This window comes from Diadema antillarum, unplaced genomic scaffold (assembly GCF_040938485.1).
Source record: "Diadema antillarum isolate AM-2024a unplaced genomic scaffold, OU_Dant_1.0 seq00000901_RagTag, whole genome shotgun sequence".
Classification (NCBI taxonomy): domain Eukaryota; kingdom Metazoa; phylum Echinodermata; class Echinoidea; order Diadematoida; family Diadematidae; genus Diadema; species Diadema antillarum.
This window is the reverse complement of record NW_027271761.1, coordinates 819119-840177: the sequence shown is the minus strand read 5'-3', so window position 1 is coordinate 840177 and position 21059 is coordinate 819119. Positions and strand designations below refer to the sequence as shown.

General features: G+C 40.4%; 1 protein-coding gene across 1 annotated transcript in view; it reads left to right on the top strand.

The window, feature by feature from the left end:
• Positions 1 to 20075, top strand: part of LOC139741096 (tectonin beta-propeller repeat-containing protein 1-like) — a 41328-nt gene extending 21253 nt beyond the window's left edge. The window contains 20 exon segments of the mRNA XM_071651685.1: positions 574 to 754; positions 1864 to 1961; positions 2500 to 2622; positions 3184 to 4537; positions 5113 to 5246; positions 6116 to 6271; positions 6991 to 7081; positions 7084 to 7142; positions 7686 to 7831; positions 9075 to 9202; positions 10089 to 10191; positions 10978 to 11053; positions 12270 to 12349; positions 14860 to 14922; positions 15412 to 15586; positions 16147 to 16282; positions 16799 to 16891; positions 17726 to 17832; positions 18787 to 18894; positions 19729 to 20075. Coding sequence (XP_071507786.1) covers positions 574 to 754; positions 1864 to 1961; positions 2500 to 2622; positions 3184 to 4537; positions 5113 to 5246; positions 6116 to 6271; positions 6991 to 7081; positions 7084 to 7142; positions 7686 to 7831; positions 9075 to 9202; positions 10089 to 10191; positions 10978 to 11053; positions 12270 to 12349; positions 14860 to 14922; positions 15412 to 15586; positions 16147 to 16282; positions 16799 to 16891; positions 17726 to 17832; positions 18787 to 18894; positions 19729 to 19896 — 3579 coding nt within the window. The 3' untranslated portion in view covers positions 19897 to 20075.
• The last annotated feature ends 984 nt before the right edge of the window (positions 20076 to 21059 follow it).

Sequence of the window (21059 nt, the reverse complement as noted above, 5' to 3'; positions counted from 1 at the left end):
ATATACTTGATAGAATATTTTTATTGACATGGATAGAGTCTTACAAAATGACGTTCATTTTGTAATATGCACACTTTATATTTAGATGATGACTGTTAACTAGCAATGCCAGTTATGGACAGATTCCATTTGTAATACAGTACTTTTTAATGACCATTTTATTGTTAACAAAAATCAGAAGTGAAAATGGCAGAAGTTATGCACACTTTTGCTACTGAAATCCCAGATGTTCTTTTGGATTTGGATTGGATTTGGATTGGATTTGGATTTATTTATTCAATACTTCATAAAAACCCTGCAAACAAACAGAGAAAATACACAAAGTACAAATACATGTAACATTACATTCAGATTCATGTCGTCAAGTGTGTATAAAGTAACTGACATGTCTGCAACGGATACAAAATATGAACATCAACATAAAGAATTATGAAGCATTAGGAATTTCACAGGAAGGTGGAGCCTTATATTGTGAAACCAAGTCCTGTAACATGTACTGTACCAAATGGATAACATATTGATTACAAAATTAACAAATTTGTAATTTTGTAATCATTATTGCCCGATTCTCAGGTGTTCTGTAGAGTTGGTGTGACCCGCAAAAACCCGGAGGGCTCCCTCTGGCGGGAAGTCTTCACGTCAGAGGGCAAGGGGCTGCTGCAGCTCTCCGTCGGCCCTACTGGGGTGGTGTGGGGAGTGACGTGGGACGGCCAGGGGGTGATCCGCATCGGTGTCTCCAGGGACCATCCTCTAGGTAAGATGGGAGAGACTTCGTGCCACTGAGGTTTCTCTCTTCTCTACTGCTCACTCAGTTAGGTTTACCCTTTAGAAACTGAAAATTCAGTACATAATGGCCCATGGCTCCCCGGAAGGTACGTTGTACAGCAATATTGCTCTAATGTCTACAATTTTATAAATGATGTAAAACAGCTTACTGCATATTTTGTTTGTGTCTGTTTGAAGTTATGTTTATTTGAAAGCCTATTATGACTTTACCAGAAGAATGGTGTGTTGCAAAAATAATTCTGACATACTTTTGTTGACTTTTGACCTCTTTTAAATTACATAATCATATTATTCTGTATGAACGTCGTAATGTCTTGCAAAGAGTAGAGTGCTAGTGCAGTGACACACGTGCACACACACTATGGAAACAAGGCAAATGACACTGACCCATTATGATCAGTGTCGTGTACACTGTATATCAGAGCTGCCAAGTATCCCCTGTTCTGCAGGAGGCTTTCTGAGAACTTCATTTTCTCTTCATGGCTTCCAAATAAAATTCAAAAGCCTCCCTGATCTGAGTATTATTTTGACCTGTAAGTAATACACAAGTATCTTCCTGATTGCTCTTTGGAATGCTCTTTGAGGCAGCCATCTTGTTTACAATTGTCTTCTGTGTGTGTGCACAACTGGCTCTCCTGGCCCTGCTATTCCCATGCTCTTCATCCCCTTTGTCATCTGTTGCTTCTTCTGTTCATTCCTGAGCTATATATCCACCCGTCACATTTGGTCACCATTTAATCAGCTCTAGGATATCATACAATGTATATCTATACCTTTTAGTTTTTCTACCCCTCCCCCCCCCTCCCAACACGCCACTCTCTCCCAGTCATGCATACCTCCTGAGCAGAACACAGCAATTCCTAAAAGTGCTTTTTAAGAAGTCTTCATTCAAATTCACTCATTCCCCTCCATATATTGTAATTCAACATAGAGTACCAGTATAAACATGACACACACACCCAAGTCTGGTATTAAGTGATGTGGTAGTGCTGCAGGACTGTGACTTTGGCAAGTGCCAGGTCAGAATCAGACCTCATCGAAGAGATTGTGAATTTTGTGCCCATCTCCCCCCACCAGGTACGAGTTGGACGTACGTTAGTCCACCCGAAAAAGGACTGCTGGCCAGTGTGACGATGGGAAACAACGTTGTGTGGGCCCTGACAAGAGATAAGAAGGTAATACAGAAGTACATGTACTGCAGAGATCCAGGGTGTGGAGTTGCCAAGTTTTCATTCTATTCTCTGTAGCTGCCTTTCACTTCCATCCATTCTTCATAGTTAATGCCCGAAGCCCTAGATGTTAGATTGTAATAGTTTATCATTCTCCAGGGAAAGTTTCTAAAATTTTTGATAGGATAAACAGATGATTGGGGATAGTTTGCAGCATCATTGCATTTAGGAGTATGCAGATTCAATTTCCTGCTATTGAGATTGGCAACTCATCGATTGTAAAAGGAAGAGGATGTCTATGTGTGGCTTATGTGTGTGAGCATGTTTGTGTGTGTGATATAAATGGAATGACGAACTCTCTCACATGTAATGATGATAAAGACAATAAAATGAAGTAGGATAAATCCTGTAGTTTTTGGCTCCAAATCATGCTTCTCCTCTACAGGCTACCAGTCCTTGATGATCATCAAAGTGTAGATAGAGACGTTAGTCACTTTGAATACCGTACAATGTTTTGTGATTTTTGTTGTTGTTATTGTCAAAGGTATGGTTCAGGAAAGGCTTCATGTCGACTGTAGTGAATGAAAATCGCAGCAACCGAGAGGGTACAAGCTGGATTGAAATGTTCGGTCAAGTCGGCCAGTTGTCAGTGGGACCCAATGACCAGGTGAGACAATTTTTTAAATGTTATTCATCACACATCAATTATTATTTTCAGTCACTTTTGTTTTGCCAATATATGTGCAACTTGTTTCTATTTTCCACTCAATGAAAAATCATTTTACATCTATGTGTTTGTTTTTGGTCATTTTTTTTTTTTCAGTAGTTGAATGTTCGGTATTAAACATAATGAATGGCTTGTCTGCAGTCTTCAAACATACGCTTGTAATTTACTGATATACAATGTGTCTAACACATGTAAATTTTTTTTTATGCAAAAAAACCCCCAAACAAACAAACAAACAGACCGAGAGTGGTAAGTACACTTGTGTATGTCGGTTGATGACTAAAAGGAATATTTTGTTTTTTGGAACTTCTTACAGTCTATTTTTTTGTTTAAAGATAATGTTGTATTTCATACAATGTCATTACAGCATTAGGCTGTGATTGAAACAGAGAAACTTATGCAATGCATGTCTTGTTGGTGCTCCTTCATTAATAATACCTGCCAGATGATAATAAACTTAAATTGTAATACTACCAGTATTCCCCGTTTAAATCCTTACAGGTATGGGCACTGACAGCAGAAGATCGCCCCAGCCTAGTCTTCCGGTCCGGTGTGTCCTATGAGGAACTGAGTGGCAGGGAGTGGAAGTCTATTGTCATCACCGACAAAAATGATACGGGTTACCATGACGACAGCATCAGCATAGCTGAGAGCTTGGCCTCCTATTCCATCAGCCTGTCGGGGAAGATGCAGTATCTGGATGTCAACAACCGCTTTGCGAGGAGTGTGAGTGATCCCTCGGGATTGTCGATGATGGACGAGGACATGAGTGGTCCATCTGTTCTTGGAGAGGAGTTCGTGCACAACGGAAAGCTGGTGAGGACCATGTGTGTGCAGACAGATGATGGTATCCTTGCCAATGCCGTCTCGGGATTCTACTCCCGGTTCGAGGATAGTTTGAATTCCTACACGGACATACAGGGCCAGTCAAGAACTATGGGCAGTTCGCTCTCCCTCAGCTCTTACAACAGAAGAAGAGAAGCTCAGAGGCAAAAGGATTCCGACCGGTCGAAAGCCGATGAGGACTCCGTGTCCAAGCGAGATATGGTGGATCCAGGAGATTGTGTCCATTGCCAGGAGGTGTCAGAGGCTACGTCTGGTAGTGACACTCAAAGTGGTAGTGCTCTCCCGGAGTCCACACCACCCGAGGGTCTAACGGTGGACGAGGTGCACAACCAGACACCAGTTGAAGGGGAGAAGCCTGCGTTGGCAAGGCAGCCCAGCTATCACTCTGACTTCTCGGACACGCCCATCAACTACATCGGAGACTACGATGAGGAGGACTCCAGTGAAAACCCTCTGGCGGGTGGCGGCAGCGAGAAAGGGACCCAGACGGACAATCTGCCCGATTGCGTGCAGTCTCTTCCCGGAGCCCTAGTGGGCCCAGACATCACCATGGACCTGAGGCAGTTGCTGCAGCAGCAGAGCCACCAGGCTACGTCCACCACCGGAATCCCGGAATCTGTCGAAAGGGAGGACCGGAGGTATGCACAGTTCAGCCCGGATCGCAAGGACTTCTCTCCTGAACTGAAGCTCTCAATCAGCAGTCATGACCTAGGTATGGATCCCAGCACCATGAGTGATGCGAATCACAAGGTGATGCCGCCGACCATCATGGTAGACTCTGGCGACAGGCTCTACGGGCGGAGGAAACTCTTGTGCCTTGCCCACGCGAGGCAGCAGATGTCCCCCCATCTCTTCCCCCGACGAGCCGAATCACCTCTACCGTACAGCGACAGCATGGTGGACCTGTCCACTACAGCAGATGAAGACGAGGAGGAGGTTCGGTGGTCGTGGGTCAGTGGAGGTGGATGCGTGGTGGAACCGACATCCCTACCAAAGTGGTTTCATCAAGGTAGATTGTATTCAACAAGCCATTTGCAGAATGTGTGTATTGTGCATGAGTGTGTCAAATTTTGGAGAGTCGTCTGATAAATGAAATTTACACAATGTCAATATTTGTGGTTGTTGAGTGCACATAGTCATAAAATGCCAGTCATGTGTCTGAGTGCAGTACATGGTCTGTACCTTAACTAGTTCCAAGCATCCACAAATTAGAAAACATGCAAAAGCTCCTGGAGTGTACAGAATTAAGTTATTTTGTCAGGTTGAAATTTCAGGAGCTACTGAAACCTGTGGGATTATACTGTCCAATCCTTTCATCAATACATTTACTTTATAAAAAATACATGTTGCTGCAAATTGATAACAGTCTTGCGCAGTAATCATAGTCAACACATTGATCAAATGCATAGCAAAAAAAAAAAGCTACTGCCACTCTGTTTCACAGTGTTTTTGATACACAATATGGTAATGCTTGAAGGAATTTTAAGGGTAACATGTTTTATATATGATATACAGCAACATTTTAGACAGTGGGCTTTGGTAGTATTAACTGTGAACTCCTTGTCGATCATATTTTCTTTGAAGCCACCCTAAGCCAGCAGAGCTTCCGTCACAGGCTTCAGGAGGGAGCGTGGAGAGGCTCCATCCTCAAGCTCCTGAGACGGAGAAGGGAAGAAGAGGTCAAAGGTTATGAACACTACCCCTGTGCTGTGGAGAGAGTGAGTACAATGGTCCCTGCTTTTCTCTTGCATTGCTGGTTGCATTTGTTTGGGTTTTGAAAGGTTATAACTTTTTGTTTTTAAGGGGGGGGGGAGAGGTTTGTTTGTTTGTTTATTGAGACAGAGATCTAGAATCAGTTGCATAGAAAGAAAGAAAGACATACAGAAATAATGACAGAAGGAAGCATACAAAAGAGGAAAACATGAAAAGACTATTTAAAATGAACATTTGGAATCTCTTGTCTGTTTTGAACAAGTCACCTAGAACATGTCGTACCCTCATGTAGTGATGTCATACAGCTGTGGAAGGATGCAAGGCCTGCCGTATTGAAGCCATGATATTTGTGAGCTACATTGCCTACAATATGTGTATGTCATCAGTGTAGGTGGACAACACCAGCACCGATCTGTATTGATACAAAGGTAAACCTGCAAGGGCACATGTATTAATGCAACAGTGGCTACCATACATTTCATGCTATTTCTTCAGCTTACCATGGTACAACTGTATAATCAGTATGATGATCATTATTTGGGGGGGGGGGGAATTATCGCTTACATTGCATCCATCCAACAGCCATTATCTGTTGAAACCAGTTGTTATAATAGGACTTGCAGTCAAATGCGCTTGCTTTCATGGGGGCCCCATCATATTTCTCATTTTCTTTGGTACCCGAGCAGTACCGTGTCTTTTACCATTTTGTCTTGCCGGATCTGTACTCCGGGAGTATGTCAGATGATCTGTGACGTTTGGTGTATTTGCTGTAATTTGGTGTTAGCTATATCTTCCCGTAAGTATGATGGAATATGAATGAAATGAAATTAAATGAAGTGAATATTGATGTTGCAAACTCCGTGCTCTTCTGCAGAGCTCATGGGCCAAGATGGGTGCCATGCAGTGGTGCTCGGAAGGGAGGCGCCGTCAGTGGGTGGACTGCACCATTGAGCTCGAGCGAGGCATGGATGGTACGGGGCGCCAGCAGAGCCGATTCTCGGTACACTTTCAGCCTATTGGAAAGCAGAAGGTAAGCAAGAAACACCTCCTGCATTAACTTGTGTTTTAAAAAAAAAGATAATGCCTCCTGTTTGAATGAAGATGAAGGTATGAATGCTGGAAGTTGTTGGCAGAAAAAAAAAGTCATCCAATATGAAAGATGACTGAAAGAGACCTTGGCTGGCAGTCCCTGGACACCGTAGTCAGATCTCACGTCTCTCCATGCTCTAAGGATCTACAATGACCTTGTCCACTGCCCAATAATCAAATCAAAATTCCTCCTACTACCCCCTTGCCAACGATGCTCTCACAGCGAGCAGTTCCAGCTTGTCACCTGCAGAATGCAATACAGGGGCTGGGTCATTATTCCTACCAAGGACCATAAAGGAATGGTACAGCCTTCCAGAGGAAGTAGTAACTGCTTCAACCCTTGACATATTTATGCCAAGGGTCTGCAAATAACCAACCATCATTGGGCATTTATTGTAAAGAAAAAGAGAAAGAATTTGTACAGTGTAAATAGCAGTATAGAAGGTCACACAGGACATGTCAAGTTTGGTCTACATCCCTTTTGCCATGATAATAAACCTATTGATTGTGGGCATCTTTGACAAGACCAGATGATCTAGGTACATTTAGCACTGCCTGTTACCATAGCAATGACGTTAGCACTGATACCAAACCTGATACAGGTGATTTGTGTGCTTACATAAGTTGATTTTTTGTGTGTAACTGTCTCTTTGTCATCAGCTCATCAGCTTTTTGCTCAGTGAGATCACCTGTGTCCTGGAGGTCAACAACAGCTCGGAGCGACCCTCGTTCTGCATCTACACACCAAAAAGGGTCTGGACAGGAAGCCCATCTCGTTACGAGTGAACAATGACAAGGAGCTGCAGGAATGGGTGAGACAGCAATATTGCATTTGACAACTCTTCACAAAATTTCTCCCAAATTAGCACAGCAGTATCATGCCATTGTAATGATATTTTACCAGATGCGGAGTAGAAATGAACCCAGCTTTTGGAAAGTCTAATGATGGTGTACAATTTTTCCCATCTATTTATTTATTTTGTGTGTGTGTGTTGTTTTTGTTTTTGTTTTTTTTTTTTTTTTTGGGGGGTTGCAAGTGTGAATTATTGGAGCAACAGGGAAGAAGGGTATTACATTCTAGTGTTGAAAACAAATAATGAAGCCAGGATTAGTTATGATACCTGATACTTCTGCTTCTATCCAGTTGATATATGAGTAGCTGTAATGAGGAAATGAAAGAAGGGTCACAAATGATAAAGTTTCCTGTATCAATTATGAAGGAAAGCAGTGCATGATGGAGAAACAAGAACAGATTGAGTGTGGATAATTTAGAAAGGGAACATTTGCTGAACAAGACACATACGATCAAAGTATTAAAGGAAAGCATGTTGTGATCACAAATTTCTGTGTTGCAGGTGGCTGCCATAAGCATGGCTTGCAACGAGGTGCGAGGCATCTATGGGGCGCCCTCGCACAGGGCAGCTTGGTTAGTCACCTGTCGGGGAGATGTGTTCATACATGAGACTCTGCCCAACATGCAGATCGCCCCATCTTCACATTTGTAAGTGTCTGATTGCATCCTCACTTTTGTTAGTGTTTGATTATGTAAAATCTGAATACAATCCACACCCTGTGGTTCTGTACCTCATTGTGTTTACTTAAAAAAAAGAAAGGACTATTGAAAATAAATGTTAAATTACATAGCCAAGTCACATACTTTGATGAAATCAAGTAGAAACTTCTATGCATGTACTTTCCTGTGAGCTTCACATCATTATTGATAATATTAGGGATTTTAGTTTGGCTGGGTTTGTTTGAATGATGTGTTTCATTTCAGAATTTTTGAGTAGATTAATCTATTTTTTTATAAACTGTCACACCAGTAGAGTATTGCAGTATTCTAGAATGAACAAATGTGTTTGCATTCGTAACTTTGTAACACTGGCATGATTCTGAAACCAAGTGATGTCTGTGTATTAGTCCAAATGAAATAGTTAATTGCTGGCACCCATAAGGGAAATACAACTTTGTAAAAGTTGGAAAAAGCTCTGTATCACCAAGAGTTGTGTGGCATTAGTGTCAATGATGCAGATGAACTATGATACCAGTTTGGTAATTTTTATTCGCCCGTACTGTGCTTTTTCACTAATTGGCATACTCGCTGAAGTGCCCGTTTACTGATTGGCCTAGATGTCTTAAAACTGGCTATCAATAAATAGAGATTTCCTAATCCCCCTAATCCCTATTGTGTCACCATGGCCTTCCTGTTGGACTGAGGTACGCGGTTAAAGGGGCATAGTCCTGGTAGTGTAGAGGGCGCTGTTGATGATACTGCCGATCACCGTTAGCATTGATACAAAGATTACTGAAGTTGAGCTGTCATCAAGAGTAAAGTGCGTAGGTGTTGCTAAGTAACGTTGCCTTCGTTGTCTTCTCTGCGCATCGCGCAGTCTGTAGTAATGCCAGGGTGCATGCATATGTGCTTGCTATTATGACATCACAAAAGAAGTTTGCTGAAGCTGTCATCCCCCTCAGCCGAATCATGAGCCGAACTGTGATCGGACCACTGACTACAGTGGATCAGACTTCTTCGGACTCAGGGAAGTGGGCCAAAGCGTAAGGGCTAAAGAGGAGTCGATAGCGTAGGTCTCTATAGGAAACTTGCGCCGTGCACCCGCGTACGCATTTGACTAAAACACCGGGACCATGCACCTTTAACTGAGGATCGATTACTAAATGCTAATGTAAAAACTTCGCAGTGTCTTGGCACATAAAGAGTTAAACCTGTTCTCTGTCCTTATCAGGTACTGGAGGCAGATAGGAGGTCACATGGCCAGTATAGAGTGCTGTGGTGCGGGCGTGGTCTGGGGTCTGGGGCTGGACCACACCCCTTGGGTCTACACAGGTGGCTATGGTGGTGGAGTCTTCAAGGGTAAGGGACTGTGAGGACCCAGGTGCAAATGATGACAAGGATTACACACAAAAAAAAAAAAGGAAAAGAGAAGAATATTGTGACAATGATCAAACTGAGTATTTTGAATGATAGTCACTGCTCTGATGAGAAGTAATACACATGATTGTGACATTTTGATTAAATTAATGAGGCAACATTGACTGTCACTGATTGAAATGCTGACAAAAGTCATGAAATGATATAACAGACTTATCATCAACATGGTCAATATATGGTTTTTGCTGATTATTTTGTACATTTGTACTTGAGGAATATGTTCCTTGACCAAGGGAACTTTTATTTTGTTTTTTCATCTCTCACCATTTGTTTTGATATGCCATCTAACTTTAATTTCTCTTGCACTGTTGTGACATCAAGCATTGTCTTCACAATGAAACTATGTGCTGGTAGTGACAGCATTGTGGAGAAATGATTTTGTCTTGGCAAAGGCTTAATGAGACTGGGCTGTAAGCATCACATCAAATCATCACTTTTGTGTTAGAAAATTTTGTTGTTGAATTTCCTCTCACAACTTATTCAGCCATTAATAGATACATAATCTCCGGGGACTGTCAGCATACCCTGGTTTCTTAGTTTGTAGTTCTTGTCAATATACCACTCTCTTTTCATTTCATGAAGTTAGAACTGATCTGCCCCTCCTCCCCCCCCCAAAAAAAAAACAACAACAACAACAAACAAACAAACCATAAAACATCAACAGCAATAAACCACGTATCTCATTTGATTTATCTTGCCATGTGTCCTACATACTATTTTATGATAATTTATATAATATACTGACACATTTTCTCTGCAAAAAGGATGATTTATTCATCTGTTTCTTTATAAATCTGTGTACACGTAGGTATAGCGAGTAGTACGTTTGGCATCCAGCCCCAGACTGACTCTAAGAACCTCTACGTCTATGAGAAGCAGCGATGGAGTCCCCTGTCTGGCTTCACCGACAGGTATTAACACCTAATTCACTCTTCATCAGAAAGGATTTATTTCTTTATTTGACAGTTTTTTGTATGTGTATGTTTGTGAATGAGCATTTGTGAGTCTGTTTGCCTCTCATTCTGCTTGTGTGTATTTGTGCATGTGTGGGTAGACACTAGTGAATGCCTTCACAGTGCTGCTACATCGTGCTACCCAGTACGTATTGTCGATTTATCTCCTCAGCTAATTTTTTTCATGTTCAGGAAGCATATGATAATCCAAAATGTGTCGCTTGACCTGGATAAAAAAAACAAAAAACAAAACAAAACTACAACAGAAATATATATTGATACATGTAGACAGATTGATATGGCAAGAATTTGTAAATTCAATTCAATTTATTTATTCCATATGCTAAAAAAAAGTGTAAAAGAAGCACAAATACCCAGAAATGTGTGCGTAAAGTTTTGGAGTTTATTTTGGTTTGCTAGTTGCTGTGCTAATGATGTACAATATACATACATGTAGGTAGAAGCTGTGTATAGAGAGTGCTGGTTAATTCATCATTCAAAAGAATCGCAAATGTGGTGACTTGTGTGGACTCATGTCACAGCTGTGTTTTGACTTGAGACCAAAGGAAAATGAGAGAAAAGTAAAGAGTGAATACAGCTAGGAGGAAAACAGTGATATTTTGTCACCTTCAAGATCTCATTTTTACTGTCATGGTGTGCCTACCTTAACAGTAGTGTATTCTTTACATTTTTGTAACTTTTTTAAAATGCTCATTCAGTCATTCTGTTTCTTGACATCACAAGGGGGATGTGGACGACGGAATCTGACAAGATGCTAGAATCAAGAGACCTGCCCCTTCCTTCTCCACACTGGCAGTGGGTATGTACAATTTGTATCTCATTAACCATTTCCCTCTCAGTTGCATCCTTCATCCTTGATCGCTTGTCCACTTTCAGTGACCCTCATTATTTTCAAAAGGTTAAAGGGACATTCCAGATGATTTTCATGATTTCACATCATGTAGTACATAAATTGACAACCCCATGTATAGATTTGTGGAATTTTTGTGGTTCTTGAGTAGAGAAACAATGCTTTGAAAAACCTCAAACAAATTGCACTGAACAAGGATGATGACATAGGAGGTTCACATATTTCAGAAATGTAGCAGTGTAATTCGATTACAATACCGCTTGCTTGCGAGTTCACCTGTGTATAATCTATGCATGCCTTCCTCTTTTGTTCTGCTTCCTTGAGCCCCAACTCATGAATTCTTATGGTGACTCTGCCATGTCATCATCCTTGTTCATTTCAATTTGTTATAAATTTTGAAAATGTTCTTATTCTTCATCCCAATTATCATAAATTCTGAAACTCTGTCCTCAGTATAACTAATTTATAGTTGTTCAAATGTAAAAATCTGAAAATCATCCGGAGGTCTCCGTTATTGTGTTGAGCCTCCAACTAGAGGAATGGAGAGTGTGTCACTGTTGCCCAGTGCAAGATCCAGGCTTCACCTTTTCTTTCTTTCTGTTTTTTTTTTGATATTATTATTTCAGCTGTCACTTTCCCATAATTACAGTGACAATAATCATAATCCCATGATTTTTAAGTCTTAGTCTGACTGATTGTCTGGTGTACCCAACAACTGTTCCTAATTTGCGGGAATATTCCTGTATTTTTAAAGCAGAATTATATGTTGTGTTCATGTTATGACCAGCTGTCGAGAGTGAACTAAAGGACATTCATAAAAATTCTTATTGTTGCAGTTTTGTTCCTGCCACTTATTCCCATTTTGTTGAGCTTCAGGGTGGGCAGGTTAGATCTTGGGATTATGGTTGACATTGTTGAAAGGATGAAATCTATTTCTTGATTGAAAAAGGGCCACAAAGGATATCATTTTCATGGATCACAATTTAACATGGCATTTTGTGCAATAGCATATGAACATTGAGATCACTAAGAGCTTACCTCAGTGAATCCTCCACTGCACTTCTATACAACTGTGCTCACTCCAAGGCAGTGAGCAAGTAAGACTTAGATGAAAATATGACAACTGATGCAATTGAATCTGAATCAATATCATCTTTCTCTGCAGATTTCTGACTGGAAGGTAGATTTTTCGATATCAGGGAGTACAGACAAGGAAGGATGGCAGTATGCAAAAGAATTCAAAAAGTAAGTTGGTCTTCACTTTGGATTTGGTTTTTTTGGTCATTTTGATGTAAAATGTATATACAAATATGCATATGCTATTAATTTATTTAGTTGGTATGCCATGAAAATATATATATGTACCTCTTTATATATATATTTTTTTCATTTTGCTTCACAAATGTGCAATACAGCAATGGGGGAGAAGGTATTTCTACAGTGGGCTACCTCAAAAGTTGTGTTTGGGCTGGGTGGAGGCATTGAAGTTAGCCTGTACAAATATCATGCGCTGTACTACCAAAATGTGTGCATCAAAACTTGGATGTCTTTATGGTATTGTCACTGTGTTGTACTTACAATCTGTAGCTGTCTTCATGATGCGTTTTGGTGTTCTTGTGTTACATAGTGAAATTTGTGAATTTTTTGTCTATCATCCATGACAAATAATACATTGTAGTCACAGGACTATCTCCAGTAGATTTAGAATTATTGATATCCCTTTCCAGTGCATGCCAAAAACTCTTTCTGTAGTTTGTTGCTTACTACTATTGTGCACTTCTATAATACGGTCAAATAGTATCCTAAACAAGAAATTGATATGGACATTTCTGTGTAAAAGTAAATGCACCTTGCCATTGATTTGATTTGCTGAAGTGTAATGTCTCAATCTGCCAGAACAGTCAAAATTTATGTGGAACGTATATGTCAGTCTAATACTGAGAAGGGAAAATGTAGTTGTGTTGATATGGAATAGCACTTGTACCACTTTAACACTCTTTGGGCCTACTTGTTCCCTGCCCTAACCTGCCCACCCTTCTTGATAGCTCCAACCCAAACACCCAGCTCCCTGTGGGTTTTGCCCTCATGTCTTTTCCCATGCAACTTCCCAACCAGAGACCAGTAATCAGGTAGCCCAACATTCTCTTATATTGGTTGAAATGTGAGGTCATGGGATCAAAGGTCAAAGGTGATGGTTTCTCAGCAGGTTCATTCTCAATGCCTGCCCAAAAGTACAAATGCAGTGAGGTCCTACGCTGTTGCTACATGTATTAGTGGAGTGTGCTGTAAACAAATACCAATAAAGATATCCCATGTTCCTATCTTGTATCTTACTAGCTATGGCCAACATACATTTTCAGCGTCCTTCGAAATTTAATGGAAAAAAAAAATCTCCCATGTATCTGTGATCTGTAAGAGTATCGAAGTCCTGAACAAGTCTTTCAATACCATGAGCACATTATAAGGGTGTCTTTATTTTGGGTTTTGTGGGTTATGGAGAAGATTTTGTTTCATTTCTTGTTTTTCAAACTTTCTAATTCCAGACCAATACCATTCTTGGTGGAGGTTACAAAGTTTGAGTTATTTTTTGTATTGTATTTACTGTTTTTTTAACTGTATTCATTATTATTTACAGGTTACACATTTTCAGGCGGCTGCATATTGGACAATGAAATTTGAGGCATTTTTAAAATGAAAACATGCTGGACTGATATGTGTTGATAAACACTAATTATGGTTTTATTTTGATATGTTTCCAAGTTCTTGCATGTTGGTTTGAAAACCTTAAAAATTTGTGTGCTGGACTCTGTATCTTGATAACAACTGCATGCACGTATAATGCTGTTATGGTCAAGGAAAACTGCAAATGGTAAAGAAGATGGCCCTAAAAATAACCCCCTCCCTCTTCTCGAATTGTATAGCCAGAACATCTGTGTGTAGGACATCAGCAGATAATGTTCACAAAATACAAACTGATGCTGGCTGACATTCACATCAAAGTAACGCTATAGATGTGAATACACAGTGTCATTGTCAGTGTCGATGTCAGTGTCAGTGTCAGTGTCAGTGTCAGTGTCAGTGTCAGTGTCAGTGTCAGTGTCAGTGTATGTCAAGAGAAGTGCCAAAATAAATGAAAGCTTCCGGTGAGGTTAGGCATTTGATACAGTGTAACCTACACTGTACCAACACAAGAGATGCACATCATAAAGTATGTCAGTTCTTACTCTTTTTGTGCCAGGGACTTTGGACTGTTTGTACGACACTATGTTTGTTTATTTAAATGTCACTACTAGTAATAATAATAGTTGTAGTAGTAGTAGTAGTAGTAGTAGTAGTAATAATATTACTAATACTCCTACTACTACTAATGATAATAATAATAATGATGATGATGATGATGATAATAATAATAATTGTTATTGTTATTATTATTATTATTATTATTATTATTATTATTATTATTATTATTATTATTATTATTATTATTATTATTATTATTATTATTATTATTATTATTATTATTATTATTATTATCATCATCATTATTATTATTATTTGTTGTTGTTGTTGGTGGTGGTGTTTTTTTGTTGTTCTTTTTGCCAATCAACACTCTAAGCACACAAAGGGTCAGAGCTACTGAAGATGTTGATTACATGTATGTCTTACACCCTCCCAAACTTTACACTTGATTAACATTATGACCATTTGGATTCTTTACTGTAACAATGACATCCCCTTGCTTCCTTGCAATGTAGCACCAAGGCCTTCCACAAAGACAGAAGGTGGAATGACTACGTTCGGAGGAGACGATGGGTGAGGTAAGAGCGTTTGCATGTCTGAGGCTTTGTATTGCGTATCAACATAAACAAAAATTAATTCACTTGGGCAGTGGTTTGGCTCAGTTGGTAGGGTGTCTGCCTCCAGATCCAAAGGACCCAAGTTTTATTCCCGAGTCTAGCTGAGCAATATCGTGTGTAATTATACTGTCTGCTCTAGGAAGAGGCAAAACTCTCTGTCCCTCCAATAGGACATAAAATATAGGTCCCTCATGTGAGAGGGTCACAGCTCATGCAAATGATCCTGCTGCATTCATTCATTAACCCGGTGAAGTAGGCCCATCTCACATCTAACTGGACCCCATGGAAGACCAGCTAGTGCAGCTGAATTTGGGCTATCCAGCCATCTTCTAAGATGGAAATATGAACAAACAAAGGAACATTTATATGACATGAATTGCACTGCTGTTAAGTGATAAGCAAACACCTCTAATCTGCGAAAATCACTTGTTTTATTCTGGATGGCTGAAGGCGATGTCAGATCACGACGTCTGGCCCCTGGAAGCAGATCCAGAACCTGGCTCTCCGGGACGTCTCGCTCCAGGTGGATGTCGACGATCACCACGAGGGGCCCATCGCACTGTGGGCCATCGGCGCCAACGGGGACGTGGTCACCAGGCTGGGCGTGACCAGCGCCTGTCCAGAGGTGAGAGCCAGAGTCCTGCTCCAAAAGATGCAGGTGCCATGGTAACAAGGGATACCTGCATCTGTGAGGAGCAGGTGTGTGTGATAGAGAAAATGATCAAAGGAATTTAAAAAAAATGTTGCTTATATATACTTTTAAGTGATAATAAGCCACTTCAGTTCAGCAGACTTCTCTCAATTTTTGGAAGACTTCTTTCAAAATTCTTTGTAATTTAGTAAAGTGTGAATGATCTAATAAATCGGGAGTCACAATTGGAAATCACTGCAAAAATATCCATAAAAGATTATGATCTGTGATAGATAGGGTAATACAAAGCAAGTCATATCTCAAAAGTAAAGAGTCAACTGAATAAACTGGTGGCCATGTGTTTACAGCAAGGATGTCTACCCCTATTACACCAGTGTCACACATTACCTAGATATCAAAAGTGGTGTTGACATGCTTCTTGCCTTGTTGGGTTCACATTTTGCCTGGCTACCTCTGGCTAACAAGTCACATGACCATCTGTCAATCATCGTGAGATCAAAATGCAAGGTACAGTGTATCTCTTGATTCTGCAGGGCACGGCATGGATGCACGTACCTACAGACCAGCCCTTCCAGTCCATCTCGGTGGGGGGCAAGTACCGGATATGGGCCGTGGCGAGGGATGGTTCAGCCTTCTTCCGCAACGGGGTCAGTGACTCCAACAGGACAGGTACGTCGACCTGTTATCACCTCTCTAAATTTTGGTGCCTTGAATGCAGAGAGGAATAAGCCCTAGCTCCTCTTTTTTGATGCTTTCATGAAAGTGACAGTATAGGCTTGGTAAATACGTAACATTCTGATTCCTGGCTCTGTATTCTGTTTAATATGTTTTTACCTCGCCATTGCCATTTTTTGATACGATTGTGTTTGTGAATCTCATCCAATTAAACAAAATCATATTTAAGAAAATTTTTAGTCGAGACTTGATACATTGGCATGCCGACATGCTATACCTGTCTGAGGAGGCTCATGGTAGGCAATCTATACAGTTTGTACACTGTCGTTCATGCCAACAAGACTTAGAATTTGATGGCAGTGGCACGTGGATCAGACAGTTTAAGACGAGACCTACTGTGATGGTAGAAATCACATCTTGTTTCAAGGAAAATGCACAAGCATTCGCAATTAAGTCCAGACATTTTGACATGAAAGCTGGTGACATAATGCACTCGATTTTCTTCTGCAGGTGAAACATGGTTCCACATCGCCCCGCCGTCAGTGGCCCCTCTGAAACAGATCTCAGTTGGAATGTCCAGCGCCTGGGCCATTGATGCCCAAAGTGAGTTGGAGCCCTTCCCTGTCATCTGACCAATCTTCTATGTCATAGGAACCAGTCATTAATTACATTTTCAGCATCAATGAAAACAGCATTAAGTCACAGGAATCATAATTTAGAGCTGTGCTTCTCAACCAATAGGCTGCGGTCCACTGTTGGGCTGCGAAGCTCTCACTGGTGGACCGCGATGTTGACCAAAAATGAAATTTTAAAAGTTAACATTCTATCTAACTGGGCCTCGAAAAAAGTCTGTAGGAGCCAAAGTGGGCCTTAAGTTGAAAAGGGTTGAGAAGCACAGATTTAGATTGTTCATCAGGTATTTTTATGCTTGAAGGGACTCTGGGTGAATTTACCATGACTCCTACAAAATAACATAACAAGGTCCTCAAATAAACTTGGTGATCATGATGCCAAGTTTGTTTCATTCTTTAGCACACTTTGTATCATTTAGTCTGGCAAGCAACATTAGAATTATTTGGCACATTATCATAAGGGGAGGGGTGATATAGAAGGGGTCTAAACTTTTCCAAATGCCATTCATTGTTTTGTACCAGAAAGAGTTTGCTCACTCTCTCAGGAAAAAAGAAAGAAAGAAAAAGAAAATGAACAGAAAACAGCGTTGGGGTCAGTTGGTAGTGCTGCTACCCAGTTGCATGCTACCCAGTAGCCTGTAAGTGATAGGTTCAAATCCTAGGCTGGTTCCTTTCCTTTTCATTTGAGTCAATTACAATACAGATCAAATGTGCAATCTTTTATTTACAGAGTGTAAAAGAAATTAAAAGAAAAACAACGAAGAAGAAGCTCTGATCCTTTGAATTTGTTTTGATTGAACTCTAGTGAACCTATGGTTCAGACAGGATATCACCCCAACCTTCCCAGAAGGCACCAGGTGGATCCAGGTCAGTCCCAAGGTACGCAAGGTGTCCGTCGGCCCAGAGGACCAGGTCGGTGTCCAGTTCTTCTTTTATATATCTCCCGTGTTGATGATTTCTGCCTCAGATGCCTTTCTTCCCTCTTATGTATCACGTCCATGCAACGCTTAAAATGTAAAACATGCCTGTCAGAAGTTTCAGACACGACGGTGCTTTAGCAGATATGACTTTGCAGTACCGTGTTTGCGTTATGTGACGGTGTAATCTTCACTGCGTCAACCATGTCAAATGTCCAATTTTTTATTTTCTTTTTCATGTAGTATGCAATTGAGAGTTTTAATATCCAGCTATTATAATGTCGAAAATACAATGTACTAAACATTTCATTTCTTCATTGGATGGTCACAGAAAAAAAAAATGATGAAACTAAAAATAGAAATAAGGAAAGAACACAGTGATACACAATAGATAGGTGTCAGTTAGAGTTAGTATGTACTGATGTTGTGAATTTGTCTTGCGACTCTTTCAAATTATGGCAAACACCTGGAGATATCTGTGCGAAACACAAACATTGCGTGAAGTCATATCAGTTGACATATTGGTAGTGACCTTTGCCCTGCCAATAGTTGCCAATACCGTGTAGTTGTTAGAATCACATGTACAAATGTATGCTGTCACGACACTGTTGAGGGGTCTTTGAACAAATTTCATCATGCCATTTGGAAGAAACCATACAAAGATGAAAAGTTTATTAAGTCTACAGTACTCTCTGCAGAGACAAATTAAATTGTGGTAAGTCTGGTCACTCGGTGAGTTTCATTTACATGTATATTGAAGCATTTTGATAGCAATCATATTTAACTGCCGTATTTTCAAAGCATTAATATTCTTTCTTTCTTTTCGACATGCCAGCTACACCAGTGAAGCTCAGTTATACTTCCAGTTTTGTCTTTTTGAAGCTAAAATCATTGTTTGGGCAATGCCTTAAAGTTTTCCCACATGTTTGTATTTGTTTCTGTCTACAAGGTGTGGATTGTGGCAGACCAGGTGGATGGGGCCAGGGGTGTGGTCTGCAGACGAGATGGGATCACTGCCAACAAACGCACAGGGACAGCCTGGGACAAAGGAGCTGGGGTGAGTCCAGTGATGTACATCTATCAACCTCAACTCACAAATAGATTCTTATCTCTGGATTATTGTCCTAATAATTAATTTGTTTGTGTACTTTTTTCCAGCTGGAAACCTAGGAGCTAGACTAAATTTTGCATAATTGTTCTTTTGCCTTCAAATCACTCATCATTCAAGCTTATTGTTGTCATGGTTAAGTTTTTGAAGTGAAAAACTATGTAATGTTCAAGTTGACTTTTATGCATACAATGTAGGTAAACTTGTTGAAGACGAGTCCTGAGTATACTAGGGCAGGTGTCTATGGAAAATGCATGTTGTAGCAATATTAGCCCTTCTTCAACAGGTTAAATCAGACAAACAGAACTGAAACTTTGTCAAGATTAGACACACACACACACACAAAAGACATGGAATCGAAAATCTTTTAAGATTTTCATTCAATGATAACAACAGTCACCATTACATATATACATGTATGTAAATTAGACCAGAAGATTATGTCTCACCCTCATAACCAATTAGAGTTTGATATGATATGATGACATCATTTTTTAAAATCTGCTTTGCACATTATGTGTACAGACTTTCTGCATGCAACTATGAGAATAGATGATGCTATGTGGTTAGTTTCTACATATTTAACCGCGATGTCAACTTGAGTATCCGGTGAATATAACACGCATCAGAACTTTTTGTTCAATTTGTATGTCGATTAAGCTGTAGCCAATTCTACTGTATGTGGAGACAGCTGTACTGCACTTAGTGATTTTCCTACAGTGCCCTTATTTGATACAGAGAACAAAAATTAATTCATTTGTCATCTCTTGACTCTTTCCACAGGGAGGCGTCATGCACCTGTGTGTCCGAGGGTGTACCAAGGAGGAGGAGAAGGAGCCAGAGGTGGAGGACAGTGCCATGGCAACCATCCACGGCAGCACACTGGAGGCACGCCGGCAGGCCGATCCACTCCGCCCCTACATCAGCTCCGATAGCAATGCCGTCTGCTAGCGGTCGGGGCTCGGCGTTTCTCGACGAAAGTTTAGTTTCTACCACAAGAGAGAGCCCTTTTGCGAGTTTGCAGAGGAATCTCGTCTTCGTATGTTTCAAATCTCTCTTCAAATTTGTTTGTCTAAATCCAAGATTGGTCTTCTTTTAGAAGGCATAGGAAATATTTAGCTACATCCAGCGTGTGTTCTTTGTGTTTGCCAAGCCAGAGTGGACTTTTTAGGGCAGACTAGGGTTGACCACAGTATATACAGCAGGGTACCATGATGTCCAGTGGTTACATTTTTGATGTGTGTCCCTGCATTTTGAGCTTCCATCTGCAATGGTTTGATATCATTCACACAATCCTTGTACATTATCAAATGTTTTCATGCATTACGCTGTACTTTCTGTAAGATCAGCAAGTCCCTTTGAAATTATCCAGATCTTTCTTATCTGTTTTGAAATCAACAGAGCTTGTCATTTGCACCAAGAGAAGATGTCTAGCACTCTCACTCATTAACCACTCTTGTGGAAACATTTGGTTTTTGGTCCAGTTTTTCATTTTTATATTTTCACAGTTCTGAGGTAGAGTGTAAGAGAACTCTGTTTTATTATGTTGGAAATTTAGACATTGTCATGTTTTTATAAGTTGGTAAAATGATTTCGATATTGAGAAAAAAGACTTGATGTGTGAAAAGAACAACAGATCTATCCAAAGGTTTTGTTTGACCTTTCCTCATACGATTACACTCCAACTGCAATCCGTTTTGTTTACGTCAAACACTTGTGCATTCATATTGGTGTCAAAATAAACAGCGATCCATTGTCTAGATTATTGATTATGTTGTGTGTGCGCAGAAACCACTCTCGAATTGAAAGGGTTCAATTCCATGACTGAACTCCATGATGCATGCTGCCAAGTCTGTACATTCTGCAGAGTGGGTGAACAATTTGTGCAATTCTGCATTGCAGCTGAACTCTGTGCAAGTGATAGCTGTGATTTTTCACAGCGGTCGACAGCGATGTTTAACTACGCAGTGCTCTACTAAAGTAAAAGCCAATCCTCTTTGCTGCAGCTGTGTGCATGACTTGGTATGGTGCCATATTATTGCTGCCCCCATATTGCATGCGAGAAGATCAGACCAGGGCCCTGTTTCATAAAGCTGTTCGTAAAGTTACGAACA